Here is a 26,420-nt window from a genome sequence, read left to right as displayed (position 1 = left end):
CTGAGGGCGGAGCCCAATGCGGGGCTCGATCTCATGACCCTGAGATCATGATCTGAGCCAAAATCAAGTCAGACACTTAACCGACTGAGCCACCCAGGTGCTCCTACGTAGTTCATTATTTTACTGAAGTTTGATATGCTTTTTTTTAACACTTATACATTATGAATATTTTCTGCATAATGAAATATTCTTCGATAACACTGTTTTGAATGGCTGTATAGTACTTCATGCCATAATTTTATATGCCATAATTTACTTAGTCAATTGTCTATTGTTGGACATTAAGGTTATAACATTAAAATGGATATCCCTTTGGCTAAAGCCAGGGTTAAATCCATAAGGCCGTTTCTTGTATCTTACAATAATATTCTTCGTTTTGATCCTTGGTACAGCAGCAAACTAAACCTGCAATAAAAACAATTTCCTGGGAGTGCCTGGACGGCACAGTCGGTTAAGCATCCGACTCTGGGTTTCAGTTCAGGTTGTAATCTCAGGGTTGTGAGACTGAGCCCCACATCGGACTCTGCGCTGGGCGTGGCGCTTAAGATTCTCTCTCTCTCTCCTCCCCCACACTCTGCACACTCTCTCTCAAGCAAATAAATAAATCTTTAAAAAATTTTTTTTCTGGGCATGAGAGAACAATATGATATGGTCACTGAGCTTTCTGACAGTCTGGCCTTATCCAAGGTAAAATATTAGAATATGCAGAAGAATAAATGGACTAAATGTCTTTGAGTCAACACACATATTATTTCTCTAACCAAGAAACAAATTTAAATTCATGCTTTCTAACAAATACCTGGGGTACAGGTTTCACGGGGCTATAGCTTTACCTGTAGCCCAGCTTGGAAGTGGAGTGGGGAAGTAAGCTAGACTGACATCTTACTGAAATGGAAGGACCCTAATGAATCCACGGGCTTGGAGGGAAACCCACTTCATTTAGAGGTAGAACAAGAAAGTCGAGAAGCAGAGCGCAATGGTTCTTCAGATTTTTAATGACTTTTCACTAAGATGTGCAGCATACTCCCCTCATTAAGTTCTATCACTACATAAACTCTCAAAGATGTGTTTGTATAAAATACACCAGAATCTAGGGGAGCCTAGGCAGAACAGGGCTATTTGGGTAAGTGGCCTGGGAGATTTCATCAGGCCCTCCAGTCTTCCCCTGATGGTGGGAAATACTGTTATATGCCATTGTCACAGTACTTTTAGCCTCTGATTCAGCCGTTAAAACAAATGTCAGCAAACACTCACAGAATGCCTAACTTAAAAAAATACAATTTTCTGATGAGCCATCCATCAGAAAGTACCAGTAAAATGCACTTCTGAATAATTTTCAATTTGTTTTTTATCTGTTAGCAATAAATCATTTAAGTATATAGTAAAAACTTTGTTTCAAAAAAAATATTTATCTATGGGGCACGTGGGTGGTTCAGTCCTTTAAACGTCTGCCTTTGGCTCAGGTAATGATCTCAGGATCCTAGGATCGAGTCCCAGACTCCCTGCTCAGTGGGGAGTCGGCTTCCCCTTCTTTCTCTCCCTCTGCTGCTCCCCCTGCTTGTGCTCTCTCGTGCTCTCTCTCTCAAATAAATAATAAATAAAATCTTAAAAAAATTAATATTTATCTAAAGTCTTTTTTTTCTGGTGGAAGTCTAAGAATTAAAAGTCAAATTGGGTAAACAATGACATGACATAATGCATCCTATACACTGCAGATCTATGGAACTGCATTGTTGGCCCCACTGGTCCTATCAGAACTGCATAAAGGCGACTCGACTGTAACACAAGGAAAGCCAGCATTAGAGAACACTCCAGGAGGTCTCGTTTCAACCCTGAAGTGATTGCACAATTTATCCTCATATGCCGAAACAAGGAGAAAGCACTAACTCCTCCCTCAGAGTTGACAATGGAAATTTTCTGATGAAAGATCAAGAGTGTCTAAGATCCTCCCATAATACTCATCTGATCATATACAATTGGATTTTTGATACCTTGGCATTTAACAGCATGAAGAGCACATGGTCAGGAGTTGCCTGGGCTCGCCACTGTAAAATCTCCGCCAGAAACTGGTGCTGAAGTCATAAAGTGGAAGAAAGAACCAGGGTCAGTAACTTTGGAAAAGTTGGATAATGCACCTCCCGTCTACTACTGAAGTGTAAGTTCTGTCCTTGACTTTTTTTAATAAAAATCAACACATCTGAACTCTTACCTTCCTCACTAAGTCATTCTCTTCAATTTGCCCAAGATCTCTTCCTGCAGCTTGTGCTATGCGTTTTCCAGCAACCAGGTTCCCAACCATCACAGAAGCAGGGCCCACACCTGTAAGTAAAGGCAAATATCAACTCTCTGGGGGTGGTAATCCAAACTATACCCCCGAAGTATTTCCAGACTGACCCAAACTAGTTCAAATATTCATTCAACAATTCAGACTGAGCATTCTTCTAGGCACTGGGAACACAGTAGTGACCAAGACAAACAGCCTGTATTCTAGTGAGGAAAGGCAGCCAGTAAGTACATATACAAATAAATAATATCAGGTAGTAGGAAGTGCTAGAAAAAAACAAGACAGAACCAGAGAAGAGACAGGGATTTGGAAGGTAGAGGAGAGCAGGTGGGCTCCTATACCCTGGGTGTAAGGAATGTTTCACTCTGAGGGGGTGACGTGTTCCACTAGTTACTATGGATAAATAATTTCATCAGCTCCAATTACAGTAAAGACCCTAAAAATGGACTTAACAGTAAGGAATATCTGGTCTGCAAAGAAATCTGCCACCTATGAGAATTGAGAATGGGTTCATCAGGAATCTCAGGAGTGCTTTATTAAAGTGAGTAATGACATCCACATTGTGGGACATTCTATAAGACAACTGGCCTGGACTCTTCAAAAACCATGTCTTTAAGAGGAAATAAGGCTGGGAGCTTCTAAATTAAAGGACATAACAGCCCAATGCAATGCATGACCTTGACTGGATACTAAATTATAAAAAATCAGTTGTAATAAACAAGTGAAGAAATGTGGATACAGACTGTGTATTATTAGATGACAGCATTATATTAAGGTTAAATTTCTTTCTTTTTTCTTTTTTTTGAGAGAGAGAGTGCGTGTAAAGCAGCGGCGGGGGGAGGTTGGGCAAAGGGAGAGAGAGAGAATCCCAAGCAGGGTCCACACCCCACGTGGAGCCTGAGCGGGCTCCATCTCTTGACCCTGAGTTCATGACCTGAGCTGAAATCAAAAGTCAGATGCTTAACCAACTGAGCCACCCAGGCGCCCCAGGGTTAAATTTCTTAATAGAATAATGGCATTGTTGTTGATTAGGAAAACTTTAGGACTTTTTTTTGGTCTTTGGAAATAACATTACAGAAATATTTAGGGGTGAAATGTCATGATGTCTGCAATTTATTTTCAAAGAGTTCAGTACAACAATACTAACAACTGGTGAATCTAGGGGAAGGCATACAGGTGTTCACTGTGGTATTCTTTCAACGCTTCCATGGGTCTGACACTTTCAAATAAAAAGGGAGAACTCATTGAACTCTACCTCTGAAACTAATAATATACTGTATATTAATTAACTGAATTTAAATTAAAAAAATAAAATAAAAAGGGAGAATTCTCCTTCCCTTCAAGAAAAAAGTGCTAGAGTGCTGTATGCCTTTCTTGACAGTTGCTTGAAGACTCTATTGTATCAAACTAAGCAGATAGCTGAAAGATAACAAAACTTATTACCAGCCAAGTTCTGAATAAGGCTGATGCTACATATGAATTAATACTAAATATCTTTTATTGACAAAATCTGTTGATCCTAAATATACTGAAACAGCTGAACAAAATCACTTAAATCATAGACTCTAAATAATTAGGGAAGTATGGGTAAAGGATATAAGGGAATTCTCTGTACTATTTGGCAACCTAAAGTGTGAAATTATTTCAAAATGAAAAGTTAAAAAATTTTTTTCAAATCCAATGAAAAACTCAAGAAGTGTAAAGTACTCCAGCATTCTACTGAACAATTTTAGTCTACAAAGTGTCTACTGCAATTTTAAGTGTAATATGCAAAACTCCTTCCTAAGAAACTGCATAACGAGTTACATACAAGATAGTCATATTGGCGACAGCCTTTTATATAGGCAAGGACTAAGAGTATATCTAACTGTGTTAGTTACCCAATCCTGAAATTAGACTGTAAAATTAATAAAGGTGTGTGTTTTTAAAAGTGAATTTTTCAGAGTAGTTTAAAACAGCAAAAATAATCAGCAGCAATTTCTTGAGGTCCTTCTGTGTGCATTCTTTAAGTCTAAGGATCACAGAGAGTGAAAAATAATTGAAAGCAATAACATCTAGAAGGCTAACTGCTAACACCTTGCTGTACCTGTAAATATGCATTCTTATTTTCCCCACAAAATTATGCAAATTTCCTGTGGCAAAGAATGCTAGTCATCAATCCCAATATCTATTCTCCTCTTCCTCCTTAATAACAGACCCCCTCCCCCAAGTTTTAAGCTAGGCAAATAAATGCCTGGAATTAAGACTATATTCTTTAGTGTGGGAGACTAATACGTAAGAGAAAGTAATAAGTGCAATTTCTAGAAAATATGTTTAAAGGGCAAGGGTATTTCCTTCCTTGCCTTCCCCCCCCCCCTTAGCTGGAATGCAAGAATGATGGCTGAAGGTCAGGGGGCCTAACTGGGGCCTGAGGCAGTATGCTAGGATGGCTGTGGCAGGTTGTTTTATTTTCTTATAATCCTTCCTTTCCTTCCTGTTGTTGCCGTGATTATATGACAGGAGTACACCTCTCTGCTCCACTGACTCTGGGCATGGTCTGAACTTGTTTTGGACAATGACATGTTAGGAGACAAGACACGAACAGAACCTTTAAATATGCCTGTGTGGTTTGGCTTGTCTTCTTGCTTTTGCCATCTGCCTTGAGAAAAACATGGCGCAGTAACTGTTGGTCCCATGATGAGGAGACACACAGAACAGTTCTGAACCCAACCTACAACCTGGAATCAAGCCAAGCCCAGCAGATCCCAGCCAAGTTCAGCAGAGCCACATCCCATGAGTGAGAAATGAGTGCTTCTTTGAAGCTACTGAGTTTTTAGAGTTATTTGTTATGTGGTGTATCGGTAACAACAGCTGACTGATACAATGGCAGAGCAAAAAGATGGGAAGGTGGAACCACAATGACTGGGGAGCTACCACCCTAGTCCCACACTGCCTAGCTCTGAATTTCTTTTACCCAAGAAAGAAAAGCTTTTCTCTCGTTTTTTAAGCAGCTATTAGGTTTTTCTGAAATCTGCAGCCAAAACCAGTCCTAATACATTTCCCATTCTTTATACAATAGCTCCAACAGGCAGCTCGCTGAGATTTTTGTCACTAGGCTGCCTTAACATCTCTTCCAATTTCCTTTTCCTTTCCTTTCTTACCTCACTCCTATTCATCTCCACTTTCCTGTATTATTTTTAAATCCCAACATCTCATGTTATCCCCACATTATCTCTACCCCATTTATGCCATGGTTTTCAAACTGCTTTGGTCCAACCCATATAAATCCCACTGAGATCTTAGCAGGCCATCACAACAGACAGCAAAAATACAGAATCCAAACGTAATGCTTTCATTAGACATAAGCCATACCTGTGGGGGCTTAGAAATAAATCTTTAATATAGGTTCTATCATTTAATAAAATTGAAATCTGGCAAGCAAAAGCAATGTTTTAAACATCTACTATGTCTCTAGGTAGCACCTTTTAAGCAACTACTATGACATGAAAGGTTTGTTAAAAGAATCCTAGATTAAATGCTATTTAAAATAGCATTTTACTAAAAAATAAATAAATGAAATAGCATTTTATTATTAAGAGTACACTTATCATCATGAACACTGAGTAATCTATAGAACTGTTGAATCATTACACTGTATACCTAAAACTAATATAATACTGTATGTTGATCATATTTCAATTAAAAAAAGATATTTAACATATTAAAAACTATTTAATAAAATAGGATTTTCAGGGATGCATGGGTGGCTCAGTTGGTTAAGTGTCTGCCTTCGGCTCAGGTCATGATCCCAGGGTCCCGGCATCAAGTCCCACATCGGGCTCCTTGCTCAGAGGGGAGCCTGCTTCTCTCTCTGCTTGTGCTGCTCTCTGACAAATAAATAAAATCTTTTAAAAAATAAAATAAAATAAAATAGGATTTTACTCTTATGACAAATGAATGTAGGTCTTCAGTAAACCAGGCTGTGAGTTAGAGAGGGCGCTGTGTGTTACATGCATCTGCCAGACCCAGGCAGGCAACGTGAAGATAGTTTTTATACATTTTTTGATGAATTACTTACAGACTTCTTGATTTTGACTGCCCCTTCAGAATATTAGCCTCCATAAACTCTTATTTCCACTAGCAGAAACTGATAAATGTCACAGATACTTTAGCTCTATCCACACTGTTACTAAGGCTAGCAGGTGAGTTGACAATAACATCTATCTAAATAAACAATAAACTGTGACATCATCTTCAGCCACCAGACCAGGGAAGTAATTTTTGCAGAGTATATTAAAATTTTCATAGTGTTAGGATAATGTCTTGAATAAAAATGTTCTAGACAGTAAGAGGCTAACCTTATGTTTTATTATTGTACATTACGTTTACCTTTCAACAAAAGCTGTCTTACAGAAATATGATTAAATGCCCCACTTCCCCCTCCCTTCCTAACCTCCCCAACTACCCCATCTCTTCCCAACACATCTGGAGGCCAGTGTACTGACATACACTCTGTCCGTATGTGCACACGTACGCAAGTGGGTGAATGGGAGGTGGGGAACCTCTTATTAACTTCTCACTTAAAATAAAATAGTACCAAAAAACTTAATGATTTCATGTTGGGTTGAACAGATATTTCAACATGATTGACCATCAATCAATTACTCCTCCCTTTAGCCTCTTACTCAGACTCATGACCTCTGTCTGCTCGGAAATAAGATAAAAAGGTGAAATGGACTATTTGGGTTTTTTTTCTTGTTTCCATATGGCAATTCCCATACACTTACCTGCATCCTGAATTCACAGGAATATGGCAAATGCAAAATATGCTATTTATCCTGTGTTTACAATGTAGGAAATTTCGAAATTAAGTTATCTTGCTCCCAGAGATATTATAGGCCCAAATCAGACCCCTAAAGCTTAGAAGGACTGAGGGTAAGTGATTCCCAACAGAAAGGCCATATAACAGTGATTTAGAGTGTGGATTTTAGAGTCATAACTGGTGTGAGTCTCAACTCGGCCACTAACTACCTATGTGGCTTTGAGCACAATTCTTATCTTTTCCGAACTTTATTTTCCACACCTGGGGCAACACTTTAGGATAACATATGTACAATGTTTATCTTATATTTGGCTTTAGTAAGCACTCAATTACTAGCTATTCTTATTATTATCAGAACCTTCTCTTAGAGGACTTGTTTTATTCTAGTTCCACAAGTGAGATTTTGATCATCTTGACCCCAAACCTTACATCCGGGGGACATGGAAGCACACTACTGAGAAGTACTCAAAAGAGGACGCCAGTAATAAACTGCAGGTTCTCAATCCTCCCTTTTGGTCATCTAATGCTATTCTTTGTAAAATTCAATTCTGGAGGAAGAATCATGCCGAAAAAAGTCAGCTTCTTGAAGCTATAATTTTAATGTTATGTCTTCAAAGCTAGCTTATTACCTGGTTGCTTTTGTCGGGGTTTTGGCAAATTGGTCACACATGTATGTGGGCACATAAGGATGTTGCAAGGATGTAGAGATCCCTCCAGAAAGAGCTGCTTCGTCTGAGATATGTGGATCCCTCCTAGAGGAGTTTTTGGCAATGTATTGGCAGGCACCAGAGCAAGACAATACACACCGACTTGATGAATGCTATCAATTGCCTAGAAAAATACAAAGAAAAATATTCAGTGAGATTAATTTTACTGCATTTGACATCCTCCTAATGTAATCCATTTTTCTACTCTAGGGTTTTTCCTTTTCTATCCATTCTAGGTCTAGAATCTGCTAGATTATTCCTATCTCATACACCTGAAGTTACCTATTTCTTTTACCAATGGCAGAGATCAACAGAGGATGGGTAAGATACGATCTAAATGGACAGCGGTGGACACTGATTTCTAAGCCTCAGTATGTTCTCTCTTGAATGGTAATGTCCAAAACCCAGAAATTTGTTCTGGTTCTTTTAATATACAACATAGCTCAATTCAACAGAGGCAAGGTATTTTTATTATGAACACTAGAGAAGCCCTGGAAGTGGGCCCCTGCTTAACTGGTTCACCAAGTTACCCAGAATCCCATCTGCAAAACAGCGGGGTGAGGCCCACCACACACTGAACCCTGGAGGCCGCTGGCTCCCTCAGTGCACCTCCGCTCCCGGCCGCGCCCCGCGCTCCTGCTGAACATCAGCCGCGCCTTCTACACCGTCATGCTTGTTCTCGTGTTCACGTAATTTAACTGTTACAGCAACTGATAAGATAGAGTGTAAAGGGACAGAGAGCGTTGTGCTTTGTTTGGAAAGACTCACTAAAAAACTATTGTTGGTAAACACAAGTTACTTCTAAAAGGTAAGGGTTCTGTGCTCTAGTCCCTTTGCACATACTTGCACTCTGGCCTAACTTACAGGAGATGAAAACGGAAACCACAGACCATGCAATCTGATGTAGTTTATGGAAGCAGGCTGACCTGCAACACAAACTCATACTCATACTACTCTGTATCAAATGAATGCAGATATTTATATGTTTTGTGTAAAAATTTAATACTTGAAGAATTTCTCATTTTTATGATTCTCTGCTTCAACCACCTTTTAAAACTAACTGACCAACTATTAATACCAGTTCCAAACATACCAGCTGAGAGAGTTCTACTGAATCACCCACAAGTCTTACTGAAAAGGAGATACAGCCTTAGAATGGTCATAAAAGACGGACAAGACCTTTTATTAAAACAACAGTGCAAAGGAATAAACCTGAACATCATATTCCTCAGACTATCCTACTAATCAACACAGACAACTGGGAAATAGAAAGTCCGGCAGGGTTCCTAAGTCTCTGGTATTTTAGAATATACAGAGAGTTAGCAAATATTATTACCTATAGCCTGGCTTCCCCACTGAAAATACACCATCTGGCAAGTCATCAACCGACCACCTTCTTTAAAGGGTGCGGAGTTAGTTATTTAGTTTACATCATACATAGATCTGGAGTTAACCTCTGGGCTCAAACCTACCAGAACATATGGAGTCCTTACTGTTCTACTATAGATCCAAACACTCCGAGCTGAGAAGCTACAGATACTGGGGAAATAATGCCCTCTTATTTCATGCCCAAATCAGACCCTGAATGACTTTTACAAGAATTTGGATTAGTAAGTAAGCAGTGCATGTAATTTCTATCATTGCTTTCCAGGGAAAAATAAGAAATATCTTGGGAAATTTCAGTTTCCTATAATAGGGAGAAAATGGATAATTCATCATAACATTCTACCATTATACCTCACCATTCATTCCAAATGAAATAAGCACTTTGTTCAAAAACATGAATGGTATGAAAAATATTCTCTTTGCAGGTCTGATTCTTAGCCATCCTTCAGAGATCAGCCCAGTCTCACCTCTTTACAGTCTTTGCTGACCAGCCTATCCTCCGTAGATTCTTTCTTATCTTTTCATTACAAATAGCCTATGCTCCCACAGCTGATAATTCAGAACCACAGACCTCGAAGATAAAAAGAAATCTTTAAAGTCATCTAGCCCTATCGCTCATCTCAGGCTTGCATCATTTCTATAACATTACTACTAACTGGCAGTGAATACATCCAAATGCTCCAAGCAGACAAGTAATAAATGTTGGGAACACTTCCAATAATATAGAATTTTCTTTGCCAAAGACAGTCCATGCTTTCTTTGGACCTAACATTATCCAACAAATATTTACTGAGCCTACTATGTGTATGTGCTGGCATGACTCTCAGGATCTGGGGACCGAACGGTGACCAAAACAGAGGAGGTCTTGGCCTTCATGGGCCTTACACTGTAGTGGATATAGAGAACAATAACTATAAACACATGGTGATGAATACTGAGTAGACAAATAAGAGAGTGAAAGGGAATGTTATTTAAAACAGTGGGTCTCTCTAAACTCCTTACTGGATATTACGCTTATGATTATTATTTTTTTTCCCCATGGGAATTAATTTTCTTTTTTTTATTTTAATGTTTTTTTTATTATATTATGTTAGTCACCATACAGTACATCCCTGGTTTCTGATGTAAAGTTCGATGATTCATTATTATTTTTGATGTTAATAATAATACCATCGTTATTTACCAAATACACCCTGTATACTTCAAATAATGATCTCACTAAATCCCTCCCATTGCTCTCTCGTTTTATCCCCACTTTACAGGTTAGGAAATAGACTCAGTAAGGTTACATAACCTCTGGTACGGAGTGGCGCTGTGATTCAAAGGCTGTAATTTCAAACGAAGACTAGACTCTTCTCATCATTCTACCTGTCCTACTCCCCCCGCCGCCCCAACTAGTGACATATCCCTTACACAGAGCACAGGCCCTTCTGCTTCCCTAATGGCTTTCACACCTAGCTCTCTAACTCCACAGGAAAGCTCCTTCAGAGTAAGAACAGCATCTTACATTCGCTTGGATCCCGGCACGCCCGGCACCTATTACAGAACATACGTAGTAGGACTGTAGTTGTTGACAAGTGGATTGATTTCTGTCAGAGATGTGTTCCACACACGGTCAGTTTAAACTCTCATGGTTACTAAACACTCAGGCACAAAAAAAAGCTAAAGAATTTGCTGAGGCAGGTCAATTCAATTGTTCTCGGCAACCTGAGCAGAAAAATACTATGTGGTCCAGAGGCAAGAAAAAAATAAGGTGTCATAACTGGCCCAACAAAGAAAAGGCTTACTCGGGGCCGCTGCCCCCTCGGACAGCAAAGCCAGCCTGCCCTGACAGACACCCAGGGTGCGCGCTCACCTGCAACACTCGACTCATCCACTGGAAACTGTCTTCCTCTGAGGCATCGGGTCTTTGTTCCGCAACCACCACAATGCGCTCATCATAAAATACAGACACAGAAAACACAGCAATTCTAAGAGAGACAGATCAAACACATCAGGACTCCCTTCACAACCAGACCTATTTGCTTTGCTCAGTTGGAATAACAGAGAGGAGACATCCCCACCACACTACCCAGAAGTGAGTCGTTCAGAAAAGAAAATGCCACAGTCATTACCATTAAAATGAGGACTCAGAACATGTACTAATAAGCACCACTGGCATGAACAGTGGGACAGAGCGATAAATAGGACACAGTGCCTGTCTTCATGGAGCTTGCACGTCAGAGACAGAACAAATAAATATAAAATAATGTCATGTTGTAGTAGACACCGGGAAGAAAAGCAAGGCAGGGCGAGGGGCAGAGCGGTGTGCAGGGTGGCCGCACCACTGTAGGCAGGGTGGTGGGGGAGTGCCTCCCTGAGGAGCGGACACTGGAGCAGAGACCTGAGTGAAGTGAGGACGCGAGCCATGCGAAGATCTGGAGGAAGAGGTTTCCGGGCAGAAGGAACGGAAAGCGAAAAGGTTCTGAGGTAGGAACGAGCTTGGCAGGTTTGAGGAACAGCAAGAAGGCCAGTGTGCCTGGAGCAGAGTAGTGAAGCAGAGAGTGGTGGGGAGAGGTCAGACCCAGGCCAGGGCAGGCAGGGGGACCTGGAAGGCCAAGGGGAGGGGGATGTTCTGAGTGAGGTCTCCGCTCGAACGTCCCCTTACTAGTGAGGCATTCCCAGACCACCCTATAGAAACCAGCAAGCACATTCCCACCCGCCCCCGTGTTCTTTCTATGTGGCACTTAGCACCAGCCCACATGTTCTTGATTTCCTTGTCTCTGCGTTACTGTCTGTTTCCCCCAATGAGAATGTGAGCTTCACAAGGGCAGAAACCTGGCCTGTTTTGTTCACTGCCACATGCATCCAGCACAGTGGCACACAGCTGGCATCCAATAAAGATTTGTTGAATGGATGAATGAAAGAATGGGAGTCACTGGAGAGCTGAATATGCCCTTCCTTCCTTCCTTTCTTCCACATGTATCTATTGAACACCAACTGTGTGCCATGTGCTGTGCTGTGCTGGGAATGTAACAGTGACCAAACAGAGATGGTCTGGTGCCCCAAGGAGTTTACATCTCAGAGGAAGCCATATCATTACAAAAACTACACATTTTAGGAACTGGTTCTCTATGGTTTCATTAATTTTTCCTACTTCTAAAAAACTAAAGAGACACCAAGAGTGCTTTAAAGATATATATCCATGATTATAAACTACTGGATAGACACCAACTACTCAAATATACACCAAGTATCTTTTCTTGCATTTATAAGCAAAGAAAAAAGGATTTGTAATTGACTTTATCCATGGAATTTGAAATTAGCACTTGTGTACTATGTCAATCTCTGTGTTAAAATGTTGTAATAATTTAGTTAGAGATGCATAAGAGAAACAATTCTCAGATGTAAAATTCCTACAATGTAGCATCTATCTTAATTAGTCTGAATGGCACTATTTCTATATTGATGGAATGTAGGAAGTTCAATGTTTTAGTAGAATTCTCCAGAGTCCTCAGAATTCAACAAATAGTAATAATTACAAATTGAAATACAGGATACGGTTATATTTTATTCCTCTCAATTTCAACCGAAGAACCCGCCATTTAAGATAAATATTCAAAGGCCAACTCCTGCTGTGGTTAGCCAAAAATAACCCAATCACTTAAAGACTCTACAGAATATAACTCAAATCACCCTGTAAGGATACATTTAGACTCCACTGGAAGTGCTAACATTTGAATTGTTACTACTCACCTTCCTCTATAAACAGTCTTTATTGATTCAACAGCCAATCCAGTAGCAACAATGTCATCAGCATTATGTCTTCGACCACTAACCAGCAGTAACCCATCCATTTTTCCAACCACGAACACCAAACTGCCCTGTAAGGTAACAACAGTTTACCTTGATTTCTATTATTTAAATAGTAAAACAGACCTTTTACTTCCTGCCTTGAAACAGAGCTCATCAAAAATATAAGAAAACAACACCGTATTTTATGGATTCTTTTTTTTTTTAAATAAAGATTTTATTTATTTATTTGACAGAGAGATAGAGACAGCCAGCGAGAGAGGGAACACAAGCAGGGGGAGTGGGAGAGGAAAGCAGGCTCAGAGTGGAGGAGCCTGATGCGGGACTCGATCCCAGAACTCTGGGATCACGCCCTGAGCCGAAGGCAGACACTTAACGACTGAGCCACCCAGGCGCTCCTATTTTATGGATTCTAAGAAAGTGTGTCATATCTCAGAAATCGGGGGGATATCAGTAGTGTATTATAATTAATTACAGTATATAAGAAAGGAATTTGGTTATATTTATTCTCAGGGAGAAATTTTTTAAGAAAACAACTAGGATTCCACACAAACATAGTTTATTTTCCCAGCCATGATTATGTACCTATTCACAAGATGGATGCAAAGAAAAAAATTGTTAACTCATTTAATACTGGAATTAGGAAAAAATTAAAACAGCTGAATGTGAGAAAGCCTGTTTTAGGTTTATAAGGGTAATGCTGTTTCCATCTGGCAAGATTAGAAATAGGCTAATAAAGAAAAGTCTGAGAAACACTGGAGGAGCCTCTCCTTCCCAAGAAGATAACACAGCTGCAGAAAATGCTGCTGTCAATGCCCTAAAAGCATCATCGTACAAATAATACTTCTCAATAATTCTCCTAGACCCACTTGCAATAAACTGACTTTTCCATTCATTACACAAGTCCTAAATTTCCTGGCCAGTTTACACATAACCAATTAACTAGCAGTCATCTCCACATGAATGTCACTCATTGAATTATCGCACACAATGTAGTGTCATACACCAATTGGGTTATATAAGTAAAACAGAACTTCTAGCCTCAGGAAGCTACTGGTTAATCTCAGAAGATGGAAAAGAACCAGATATTTCCAACATAGCCTGAAAAGTGCCATGGTGGAAGTCAGTAAAGAGAAAGAGACACAGATCTGTCCATTTCTCCATTTCTTTCACAGCAGAATTTTTAGCTGGGCAGAACTGACCAAAATAAAGACTGTATTGCAGTGCCCCCTGACCAATGAGATATAAGGGGAAGTGTTGCTCAGTGGTGTCAGGAAATCTTCCTTAAGAGATGGTAGGACTGCACTCTATCCTGTTTCCTGGAACGCAGACGGGATGCTGCAGCTCCATCTCGGACCTCGGTCATGGAGAGGTAAACTAAAAAGGGCTGGGTTTTGGAAAACGTTTTGGTGCTAAGAGGAGAAGTCAAGACAGTAGTTATAGATTTCTCTTTCTAGGACAGAGATCCTCTTAGAGGTATACCCTCATGCCCCCTGCCCCCATAAATGGTGGTGAAGAAATAAAATTAGATCTTTCCTTATGTAACATGAGTTGGTAAGAGGAAAAGAAATAGTAAGGAGGTTGGATGGAGATATATGGGCTTAACTATGATCACGAATGTCTGTTACGGACGAAATACAATCCAAACTTCCCACTATGTCATGTAAAACCCTTCATGATCTGCCTGCCTCTCTACCTTCCTTGTCGGCTCATGAAGCTAACTGAGAGCTCTCTGAGAAGAGATTTTGTATCTTAACTGTCTCTGTAAACCCAGTGCCTGTAGATACCATTTGCTGGAAAACAAACTGTTTTCATCGTGTAGGGCTGCTGGTTTGTATGAAAATGCTTTGTACACTATTCATTATGGTCTCCCTTTGCTAAGGTAACTTTTTTTCAGCACTCTTCTAACTTAGTGAAACACAGAAAATCAAATCAAAGAAATGGAGCAAGAATAAATGAAGAGTTTTTTTGAAAGTCAAAAAGTCTTAGTTTGAAGGAGTCAAATGAACTTGGGTAATGAAAGCAGTAAATGTTAACTCAGTTTATGACATTCTTACAAAAACCGCTCTAAACCTAAGAGAGGCCCTGTAACACTCTTCATCTAATCCGAATTTCTTCTATTCTGTGACAGAAACTTTTGTAAAGTACAAATATCTGGATCAGATACACCAAAACAAATATGAATATATCACTTACCGGCCCTACAAACCCCAGCAGTCCTGACCGGATGAAGGGCACGTCCCCAACAGGAGAGCCTGCGGAATTCACTGGAATCACCTAAAAGACAGAAAGCAGTGAAAATCTTCACTTTTTCTTAAAATACGTATTTGATTTTTAAAAAGTCTTTAAAAAACTACAATGGTAATATATAGTTGTTGAAAACTTAAAATTATATAAACAGCGACTTCAGTATTCCCACCTTTAAGGGATAAACATTTACAATTTGTTGTGACTCTCTTGGACCTTTTATAGATGCATATATTAACATATTAAGAATTTATTTTCACAAAAGGAATCATATTATATGTACTGTTCTACAACCTGCTTTTTCCCATACTATATATTTTTCACATAACATACATATTTTGGATATCTTTCCGAGTTGGTGGTGGTTGTTCTAGCTCTCTTTGTTCAACAGTTCTGTGATGTATCACCACATGGGGGACGGGAGAGTGTAGCCCTTGAAGTCAGAAGTAGTTCGACTTTGGGCTCTGCCACTTCCTAGTAAGTTCCTGGACTTCGTGAAATCCCAGTTTCTTTGACCATAAAATAGAGCTCCCAATGCCTCTCACAGGTTTAGGGTAAAGATTAAGGGAACATAAACAGATTTGCAAATGTAAGCAGTGTTTGGCCTAGAGCCGGTCCTCAGGAAACTATGAGAATTTAGTACTATTCCAGTGTAAGCAGTCTTTCTGGCTAGGCAGGCCATCTAATTTTATTATTATAAACGTGCTCTACTGAATACTGCTGTACAGATTTCTATGTACTTGTACAAAAGGCATGAGGCCTTCCAAGTTTTTCTCACCAGTAGCTTATTTTTATTTTTAAAAAGATTTTATTTATTTATTTGAGAGAGAGAGAGAGAGAAAGAGAATCTGAAACGGACTCCACACTGAGCACAGAACCCAAAGCGGGGCTCGATCCCACAACCGCGAGATCATGACCTGAGCCCAAACGAAGAGTTGGATGTTTAACCAACCCAGGTCCCCTGCCAGTAGCTTATTTTTAAAGATACGCTTATTTTATTTTCTAGTCATGACTAGGTCTTCTGTCCTACTGAAATGTTAACTATACTGGAAAACTCTCTCAGGACTTAAGTATAAGAATCCAGTCGGGGTGCCTGGGTGGCACAGCAGTTAAGCGTCTGCCTTCGGCTCAGGGAGTGATCCCGGCATTATGGGATTGAGCCCCACATCAGGCTCCTCTGCTAGGAGCCTGCTTCTTCCTCTCCCACTCCCCCTGCTTGTGTCCCCTCTCTCGCTGGCTGTCTCTATCTCTGTCAAATAAATAAATAAAATCTTAAAAAAAAAAAAAAGAATCCAGTAAGAAAAATATTAGAAACTTTAATTTGCAAAGTTTTTGCAAGGCCATAGTTTTCTCCTTTTTTGGTTAGGATTTTTATTCTACTTCACTATCATTAAATTTATACTGTAGATTACAAAATTCCTTCATCACTATGGGCCTAGCAGCTTGATATTCAAGTCTGAGAATTTTTGGCTGGGCAGCTGCTCTTGTACAAAAGGCAACGTAATAAAATATTGTCAATATCTTCAAACACTTCTTGAGGGTCTTGTTACGGTAAGGTAAATGCAATGACGAATAACTCAGAGATTGGAAACCTGTGTACTCCAAGCATTTAAAAAGAAAAGAAGTAGGGTGAGACTTAAAGTAGTAAAAGGAACAGACACTCAGCACAGGTAATTAGTCACCTGTGAGAGCAAATCAAGAGCCTGGCAGTAAACCTTTGCTTTAAGAGTTTATCAATTTCCACTCCTATCAAGATGAATCGGTCACAACTTTTGAAGGCAGGCCAAGATTATAGCAGTAATAATGATGATGGGATGACGGTAATAACAGACGTTTCATAATTTATATCATACCATTTTAGGCTGTGTAAACACAGATGATGGTCAGCCAGGAATTCTTAACCTTTTCCAGCTACCACACCATTCATACAGATAACACTGTCCCGTGAGTTACATCTGCTGCTATGTGATTTTGTAATGGCACAGACCAGTAACAGCACGGCAGACAGATGTGCCCCGCCATATGGAGACTGAGAATCAATTATAGAAAAAAGAGGCTCCAAGAACCAAAAATTGGTAGTGGTCATATTATAAGCCCTATCTAATATAACAGCCCATAAAATGGAGTTTTCTGTTCCCTAAAAGCTACCCTGAGGCAGGCTAATCCCAATTATGAAATACGGACAATTCATTATACCTGCTCTGATTTCCAGGCTTGCCTGGCAAACTTTCATTACAATTTGTCTTCACATGCAGAACCGTCTGGGGGAAGGCAATGTGCTGGTCCCACTATAATACGAGCTCTTTGAGGACCTTCGTTTGTTTTCCTGAGGTACCACAAGCATCTCAAATACTGCCAGACACACAGAAGGTGCCCCGCAAGTATTTGTTGCCTGAAAGACTGACTAATGGGAGCAATCAGCCCCTGTGACAGGACGGTTCTTCATTAGTGACCCGCTGTTCTGGTTGACATCAGTCTTCGCAGGCTCAGATTAACTTGAGTCTACTCTGGACAGATGGATCCACTGTCAGTGTACTCTTAAAATTAAATATGTGGGCTTATGCGGTTCAAAGTATGGCATATTCACCAGAGTGAACTTTTGGGGGGCCTCTTACTCTTCATTTCCCTGACGGATAAGCAGTACTTCCTGCGTGCCGGGGCTGTTCTAAGCCCTTTATGAACATCAACTCTTTTTGTCCACGACAATCCTGTGAGATAGTACTATGATTTCTCACATTTTAAACATAAGGAAATTGAGGCACAGAGAGGTTAAGGAACCACCCCCCCCCAAGGTCAGCTAGTAAGTGGCAGAGTCAGGATTTGAACTCAAGCAGCCTAGCTCCAGAGTACACTCTCTCAGTGCTCCATTATGCTATTTCCCATAGGCCAGCTCATCTGACTTTGTGGCACCCTAACCTCACCAAGTAAGTTCCCCCCAAAACTTTCCTATCATGTACCTCAAATGTATTTTTTGTCACACCAGCAAGCCCAAAGTACATCATGCCTCCTGTCCTAGAGCTGACACAGATTTCTCCAATTTCATCTGTTTTGCAGAGCTGGGGAGGTCCATCAGGTCTCACGATGCACATCATCCCTAGTGTGCAGAAAACACAGTTAAGGGACAGAGATTCTGGAAAACCTTTGTAAAATAACAGCTCCATCCCCGTGAACCCAGGAAAGTTTTGCATGTACTGAGTGGCAGTAAGTAAGAATACCAAACAGGAATGTCAAAAATAGACCTGACACTACATAGGGGTATCTGAAATTTCCATCTTTTAGCCCTGCTGATAAACAATTTTTAAAATTCAGCAAACAAAACTACAACAGATGCAGACTGAAGTTTCCAAAGACAGTAACATATTGTTTTTTCAAAGATTTTATTTATTTATTTATTTACTTATTTATTTATTTTTAAAGATTTTATTTATTTATTCGACAGAGATAGAGACAGCCAGCGAGAGAGGGAACACAAGCAGGGGGAGTGGGAGAGGAAGAAGCAGGCTCATAGCGGAGGAGCCTGATGTGGGGCTCGATCCCATAACGCCGGGATCACGCCCTGAGCCGAAGGCAGACGCTTAACTGCTGTGCCACCCAGGCGTCCCAAAGATTTTATTTATTTAAAGAGAAAGAGAGTGTGCGTGTAAGCAGGAGGTGGGGCAAAGGGAGGGGGAGAGAGAGAATCTCAAGCAGACTCTGTGCAGAGCAAGGAGCCCAACATGGGGCTCCATCTCATGACCCTGAGATCATGACCTGAGCCAAAATCAAAGCTGGACACTTACTGATTGAGCCACTCAGGTGCTTCCAAAGACAGTAACATATTAAAAATGACTACAAAGTCCAAAGAAACAGGTTAAATTAATTTACCCCTGGGCAGATCAAACTCACTCATGGAAGCAGCGTGCTCTAACTTTTTGCCAGCCCCAATGTCTTGGCAATTACAGTGAAAACCAGACAACTCAGTACTTAAGCTTTCCATGTGAAAAACTGTAATCAAATCATTCAATTAAATGATACAATACTGCTGGAAAGTACGTATAATTAGAATCACCAAACTGTTAGAACTTAAGTGACTAAGTACTAAATTTTGTATTCCTGGGTGTGGATCTCATATTTTATCAGGCTCTACTATCTCTAATGACAAATCTTTATGAAAACCCAAAAGGTGCTCCGGAGAACTCACCACCAGGCATTACGTGGCCCACATCCTGGACTGTCAGTGCTGAATTTTTATCTTCAGTATTGACCCGTATTACCCCATAGCTCAATCCATTCATCGAGAGAATAGCTCTTCCTGGCAAAGGTGCCCCTGGAATTCCAGGCCTGAAAACAAAATAAACTCATCAAATTTGGCAAATTACATGACATTAAGATAAAAGTACAAATATGTAAGAAAGCAAATTTCCTCTGGCTACCATACACCAAAAAATCCTCCTTTTCTCTGCCAAAAACATGCCAAATTAATCAACTTCACAGGTACAAAGCATGGTCCACATTCGTTCAGGTGGAAAAAGGAAATTTTAAATGCAATATTAAGAATACACTGGCTTGGGTGTACTTAAGCTGTAATCAAGAATAGCCTATTTGTAGCCTAAGATGCTAAAGAAGGAGTCTAAAGAGCAAACAGTGTGGAGAAAGAACCCATTCACAAATACAAGATGAGAATAATTACAGTAAATCTTCAGTTTACCAGTTACCCTTAGGGCAAGAGTGGGAAAAATAAATGAGATGCTTCAAACTGCTTTACAAAGTCATTTTCACTTTTAGGCTGATGAAGCAGAAAATTAGTTAGCACCCCTTGTCACTGCCTGGTAAACACTGTACATCTGATCAGGGCTGTAACATACGTCAAGGCACTGACATTCTGGACGATACCTGCGGATTGCAACAGTCATGGCTTCAGCAGAAGTAGCACACGGACAGATGGCCTCAGGTTTCAGTCCGTGGCTTTGGAATAGACTCAGGAAGGCATCACAGGACGACACAGACCCTAAGGAGTTGGAACAGATCAACTTGAAAGCTGCAATTGTGATTTTCATTACTGCGGAAAACTGGTAAAGAGTGGAGAGCTGACACATTTGCTTCTCATAAGAACTCGCACTGTACGTCATTAATTCCATACAGATATTTTACTGTGCCTGTGAGATGGTGGATACGTTTCAAGGACAAACAGATGCTCATCTGGCCCATAAACAGGTCACTGACACTATTCAAAGTCAATTTGAGATAGGGCTGCTCTTACCAAACTGCCCAATCAATAGCAGAGATGCACTGCAGCCAATAGGCAGCTCGTTTGGAAGCGAGCAATTCTTCCTGAAGTAACTAGTATAGCTAGTTCAGTGCTAACATTCTTGTCTGTGTGATATTCTCCAGTCTGTTTCTTATTAAGGTCAACCGGACACCTGTGTTTATATCAGGATGACTTCTAAACCATTGTGACTACTGACAGAAATCCATCTATGGCAAAGAGAACAATTTCTAATGCTTCACCTGATTCTACTCGGAGTGTCTGTGCTTGTAGGGAAAAGCAGGTAACATGTAAGATCTCTAAAAGCTTTCCCAAAGTCCTTTGATTTGTTCATAAGGCGAATTTACATAAAGTTCAGACACTTGGTTATATCAAGTCACCATCTTATCACTCCTTGTAGTCACATGGTAGAAAAAGGATATAAATGAGTGAGCAAGAAGGGGTGTTTCTGAAAGCTCATAGAAAATGGGGTGTATCTATTCAGTGAATGTTATATGGCAAAGAAAAGGAACGAAGCTCGAACACATGCTACAATACAGATGAATCTTGAAAACATGATACGTGAAAGAAGCCAATCACAAAAGACCTCATATAGTAGGACTGCATTTATACGAGACGTCCAGCACAGGTAAATCTAGAGACAGAAGGTAGATGAGCAGCTGCCGAGGGCTAGGGGACAGAGAGGCAGAAATGGGGAGTGAGTACTAATGGATACGGGAACTTAGTTCACGGTGACAGTTGTATAACTGTGCATATTCTTTTTTTTATTTTTAAAGATTTTATTTATTTGACAGAGAGAGACAGCCAGCGAGAGAGGGAACACAAGCAGGGGGAGTGGGAGAGGAAGAAGCAGGCTCCCAGCAGAGGAGCCCGATGCAGGGCTCGATCCCAGAACGCCAGGATCATGCCCTGAGCTGAAGGGAGATGCTTAACCACTGAGCCAGTGCCCCTAACTGTGCATATTCTGAAATCACTGAGCTGTACACTTTAAATGGATGAGTTTTATGGTATGTGAATTACATTTCAATGCAGATGTTAAAAAAAAAAAAAAAAGCTTATAGAAAGCTGGCAACAACCTCAACCTACCAAAGGAAAGGATATTCCCAGACCCACACTCTAGAAATACTCACAGGGATTAGCTCCATCAGTTACAATTAACATTCGGAGAGAACTCAAGCTCACATCTCTTTGGTCCCGATGTGCCATCATAGCCCAATGCAAGTCTCGACATTTTACTAAAGCTACCTTGGCTATGAATTCAAAAAGGATAAAATTAACACACACATACATGCTAAAATTGCTATGTATTTAATACACTATCATGAAAACATTTTTACTTATTTTAGGGATCATGATTCTTACTTTAAGAAAATAAAAAAGGCTTCAAAGAAATTGTGCCAGGTGCGCTGAGGCACTAACAACTGACAGAACACACAATTATTTTGCTTACTGTGACCTGCAGGCAGGCCACATAGCTCAGCTAAGGAAGCTCTGAACACTGAAGCACCCAATAAATCTAATTCGGGGCTCAGATTCAAGCAAATTCATCTCAACTCTTAAGAAAGGATGTCGAGTGAGATGAAATAGACGACATACCTAATTTTATAGTGAATGAACTCTAAAACCTGTCAAGCCACCAAGGCACAGAACTATGTCTCTGGAAGAGCAATTTGAAAATCCCTGAAATCTTAGTTCAAACAGTCACATAATTAAAGCTTAGATGCTACGTATAATTACCTTTGTGGGCATGTACTCTCTGGACCCAAGAGAGAGGGCAAGTCTTCATAACAGAATAGGGTACACTAATTGTATGCATCTTATTCATCACATTCTGAAAAGCAAAGAAAGATAAAAAGCAATCAATATCAAATATATACTTAGCATTTTAAAACTGAACTGATATTTTATTAATGATTTTAATCATACAAGCAATACATGCTCTTTGAAAAAATCTGAAATATTAACTCTAAGGTTATAGTCTCCTTTGCTACCTACCCTCAAACTTGGTTCCCTCCTCCCGTCCTCAGAGATAATCGGTTATGAATCTGGCATTTACCTTCCCAGTCCTTTTTCTATATATTTACAAATACATTTGTCCCCATAGAAAGATAAAAGTATTTTTAACATAAAAGGCATCATACCATACATAAATTGGCAGCTTCCTTTTTTTCATTTAAACTGTTTTAGGCTAAATCTATTCACATCAGTCTAAGAGATCTACAGAATTCTTCTTTTTTTATTTTATTTTAAAAAAGATTTTATTTATTCATTTGAGAGAGAGAGAACATGAGAGGAGGGAGGGTCAGAGGGAGAAGCAGACTCCCCACTGAGCAGGGAGCCCGATGTGCAACTTGATCCCGGGACTCCAGGATCATGACCTAAACCGAAGGCAGTCGCTTAACCAACTGAGCCACCCAGGCACCCCTATAGAATTCTTTTTGAACTGCTGTATGCTATTCCATAGTATGACTATATCACAATTTATTTAGGCCATTTCCCTATTATTGACAACTTTTTTGCTATTATAAACGTTTCAAAGGACATGTTTATACTTACTTCCCTGTGCACATGTGCAAGTGTTTGTCCACAGTAGATACAGAAAAGTAGTACTGCTGGGCCATAGAATATATGCTTTTAAAATACACCAGGTATTGCCAAACCACCCCCCCAACCCACTAGGCCCTTTCCATGCACATGCTCACCACATAATACAAAGAGGTGGGCACTACAAAGCAAGAAATCAGAGCTTCCCTGATTCTTAGAGGAGGTCCTGCTCAGATTTATTACGTGTTGGGGTAGATGAGGCTGAGTGAGCAGAGGGGGTCATGCAATTTGGCGTCTCTCCTGCCCTCCAAACCAAACATACGCAGGACTCCCTGTCCCCAAAGAGATCCAGCCCACAGACTAAGTAAGTCTTGGTATTTAGGCCGGCCGTTTTATTTACCACCTAAGGGGCTCCTCGAAAACAAGAGACCTTCGTAAACCTCTACCTCCCTCCCCCAAGTTTCTAGCTAGGTCGACAAATTTCTGGATTTCAAGGACAAAATGGTGTTAATACCGATTCTTTATACATGTCCCTACCTTGCTCTTTGTATCACAGGGAGAAAATTCCCTCTAACTCCTCAAAAGGGTATTTTAACCTCTGATTAAAAAATCAAAATGGGAAGGGCTTCGGAAACGAGCTAGAAAGTATGTACGCTCATGGAACAGGCTCTACTTTGCGGTGTCCTGGGTCAAAAGGGATCCTCCTCTTTTTCCTCCAGGCTTTATTTTCTACTCTTCTCAGATCCCTGCAATGTGCAGGGAAATTGGAAGAGATGTCTTCTCAAAGGTCCTTTGCAACTCAGATCCTTTATCTCTCGGCATGCTATCTATGGTAGCTTTTCCCACTTACCTCTTTACCTCCACACCCAAAATATCTCTGTAATGGCTAAATCTTATGCATTTCTTAAAGTCCAACTCAACGGTTGCTCCTCTAGAAAAAATGGTGATGCCAGAGCTGGGAGGAACTCTCCTTGCCCTAACTCCCATAACCTGTTCCTCTACCACGGAAATAGCCTGATCTACCTTGTTACTCTATTCTTTCACTGTTGCATTCAATATATTTTGCCCAATGGAAAGGTTAGATGTCATTAAGCACAGCTGCCAAGTTCTAAATACATTTATGTAATCCTTTCTTCAGAAAAGAGAAGAGGTAAATCTCAAACATACTTTTGTTAATCATAAATAAATGTATAGTCATTTGTAGAAAGTGGTACTATGATGGCTGATGTTTTAAAAAATTTTGATCCTAAGTTCTCCCACAAACTGTTACGTGAAAGGTATGCCCAAACACATACTGAAGAAAAAACAGAACTACGTTCTCCTTAAAAAAAATTACCATTTGTATTACAAAATTCTTCTAGAAAATATTATTGATCATTATGGAGCTTAAATTACAAATAAGCACAGGGAGATGCTCTGGTTAGACAGCACACATACTGACCTGAATTATAAGCACAATTTACACTAAAGACTATAATTCTGAGGAGCTTACCGCAAACATGCCATGCCACAGCCCGGCATCCTTCTTAAAGTCTAAAACATTTACTACTGTCTCCCCTAAGATTACAAAAAAAGGAAAAACAAAAGGAAATCATCTTTAGTGTTAAGCAGCAAAATTATCTCACTTGTCTCTATTAAACAACTGATTTGTTACTTTTGAAGAAATCACTAAAAGCTCTTTGGAGTACTTGAGGGTCCCCTCAAACCGGCTAGGGGACTGATCATAGGTCACAGAAGAAATAATGAGTTTGAAATTCCTTATGAGGTAGGCACTGTCTTCCAAGAGAAAATATTTTTTTCCTAATTATATAAGGAACAACACATGCTTATTTTAGAAACTTTGCAAGTTGCACAAATACATGTGAAATATTATACTTCCTAGAGAAAATTAAAAGGTTGGTGTATATCTATATCTATATAGATATATATCTATATATTACATACACACACACACACACACACACACACACAAGCATACTTACATCCAGACAGATACCTACCATAATAAAACTGGCATACTGCTCTGTATCTAAATTGTTTCCACTTAATGATATAATGAAATAATTTCCCTATATCTTTAATATTCAAGAACAGGAGTCTTAATGCCTCAGGGTATAACCCACTATTTGAGCATATTATAATTTAATCAATCCCTACTTCCTGGCATTTTGATTGCTTCCATTATATATACATTTTACCAGACAAGAATGCTGCTCTTTAATGAACATGTATTAACTTGTTTCATTTTATGAAAGGAAAAGAAATGTAATTATGTAAAGAACATTCTAAGGCAAACAGTCCTTACACTATATCAACATATCTAAAGTTCAACAATACAGAACACATTTTTGCATTTTAATTTGTGCTTTTTGGTAGCTGGATTTCTTTGACTCTAACTCCCAATGTACAGTTGGTGTCAGCTCTATATACACAGGAAGACGGAGATATGTAACTTTCTGCAGCTAATAAACACATGGTTTTAATTTGTTTTCTATTTCTACACTCTAGAAATCATGCTTTACATATTTGGTTTGCCCAGAATTTTAGTTCCTTTAAATTATAGCATATTTGTGAAAAAGAAGAAAGCAAAAGCAAGCCAAGAATGTGTCTTAGAGCATTTCACTCTGAATTTGGTCATTAACTGGAATCCAATCGTTGAGCACTCTGCTCACGGTCACATATATCTGAGGCTCACAATGAGGGCAGTCACGGGATGAAGTCTGACCTTCAGAATAATTGCAGGCCTGGGATAGAGCTTGGCAGTGAGACAACATTGCAAGGCGGGACACTGTAACTCCCATTACACTCCCTTCTTTGCTTGTTTTATACTAGAAAAAAAAAAACACAGAAAACAAAAGCATAAGAAAACACAATAAAATGGATTATTTCAAACGACAAACTAGAATTCAAAAATGAAACCCAGGTAAGCCATAGTAATGGGCTGAATTTAATGTTTCATATAAACAGTGGAGGCTATGCACTGGGGCCCCAAACTCTAACCATGCAAAGATAGGATTGAGGAATGATGAAGCTTGACAGAAGTATGTGTGAAAAATTCTTAAAAGTTTAATTAGTCATCAGTGTGAAGTGGCTGCAAAGCAGCTAAATGAACAAGTGACGGGAGCTGCATTAATAGAAGCATCGTATCAAGTACACGGCAAGCAGGGCTCTGCAGAGCTAAAGGTGGTTAAGACGTGTCAGAAGCTCCCACATTGGGAGGCGGAGACCTAGAAATGGCCTCTTTACTTCTACAAATCAATCAACTCTCTTTTTGCTTTTTACCTCAATGTTCCATTCAAGTTCCTTTTTACCCAGACCAGCAACTTCTGATTGTTAAATAAAAAGGGTATATAACATACTTGATTTTATCCTACATTTCTGTAACATCTGACACCTCCTTTCTTGACACTGTCT

At 39.8% G+C, this 26,420-nt stretch overlaps 1 protein-coding gene across 5 annotated transcripts in view; it reads right to left on the bottom strand.

The window, feature by feature from the left end:
- DIP2B (disco interacting protein 2 homolog B) overlaps positions 1–26,420 on the bottom strand; it is a 227,426-nt gene that overhangs the window by 24,927 nt on the left and 176,079 nt on the right. For all 5 annotated transcript variants that reach the window (XM_034645524.1, XM_034645522.1, XM_034645523.1 and 2 more), the window contains 13 exons: positions 25,732–25,834; positions 24,499–24,563; positions 22,200–22,293; positions 21,593–21,712; positions 20,090–20,204; positions 19,398–19,537; positions 18,175–18,311; positions 15,167–15,247; positions 12,914–13,041; positions 11,034–11,148; positions 7,715–7,916; positions 2,210–2,319; positions 1,992–2,072 (listed from right to left, as the gene is read on the bottom strand). In XM_034645524.1, coding sequence (XP_034501415.1) covers positions 1,992–2,072; positions 2,210–2,319; positions 7,715–7,916; positions 11,034–11,148; positions 12,914–13,041; positions 15,167–15,247; positions 18,175–18,311; positions 19,398–19,537; positions 20,090–20,204; positions 21,593–21,712; positions 22,200–22,293; positions 24,499–24,563; positions 25,732–25,834 — 1,491 coding nt within the window. The remainder of the gene's footprint in view (positions 1–1,991; positions 2,073–2,209; positions 2,320–7,714; positions 7,917–11,033; positions 11,149–12,913; positions 13,042–15,166; positions 15,248–18,174; positions 18,312–19,397; positions 19,538–20,089; positions 20,205–21,592; positions 21,713–22,199; positions 22,294–24,498; positions 24,564–25,731; positions 25,835–26,420) is intronic.

Source organism: Ailuropoda melanoleuca, chromosome 16 (assembly GCF_002007445.2).
Source record: "Ailuropoda melanoleuca isolate Jingjing chromosome 16, ASM200744v2, whole genome shotgun sequence".
In the NCBI taxonomy this organism is placed as follows: Eukaryota; Metazoa; Chordata; class Mammalia; order Carnivora; family Ursidae; genus Ailuropoda; species Ailuropoda melanoleuca.
This window is presented reverse-complemented; position numbering and strand designations above follow the sequence as displayed.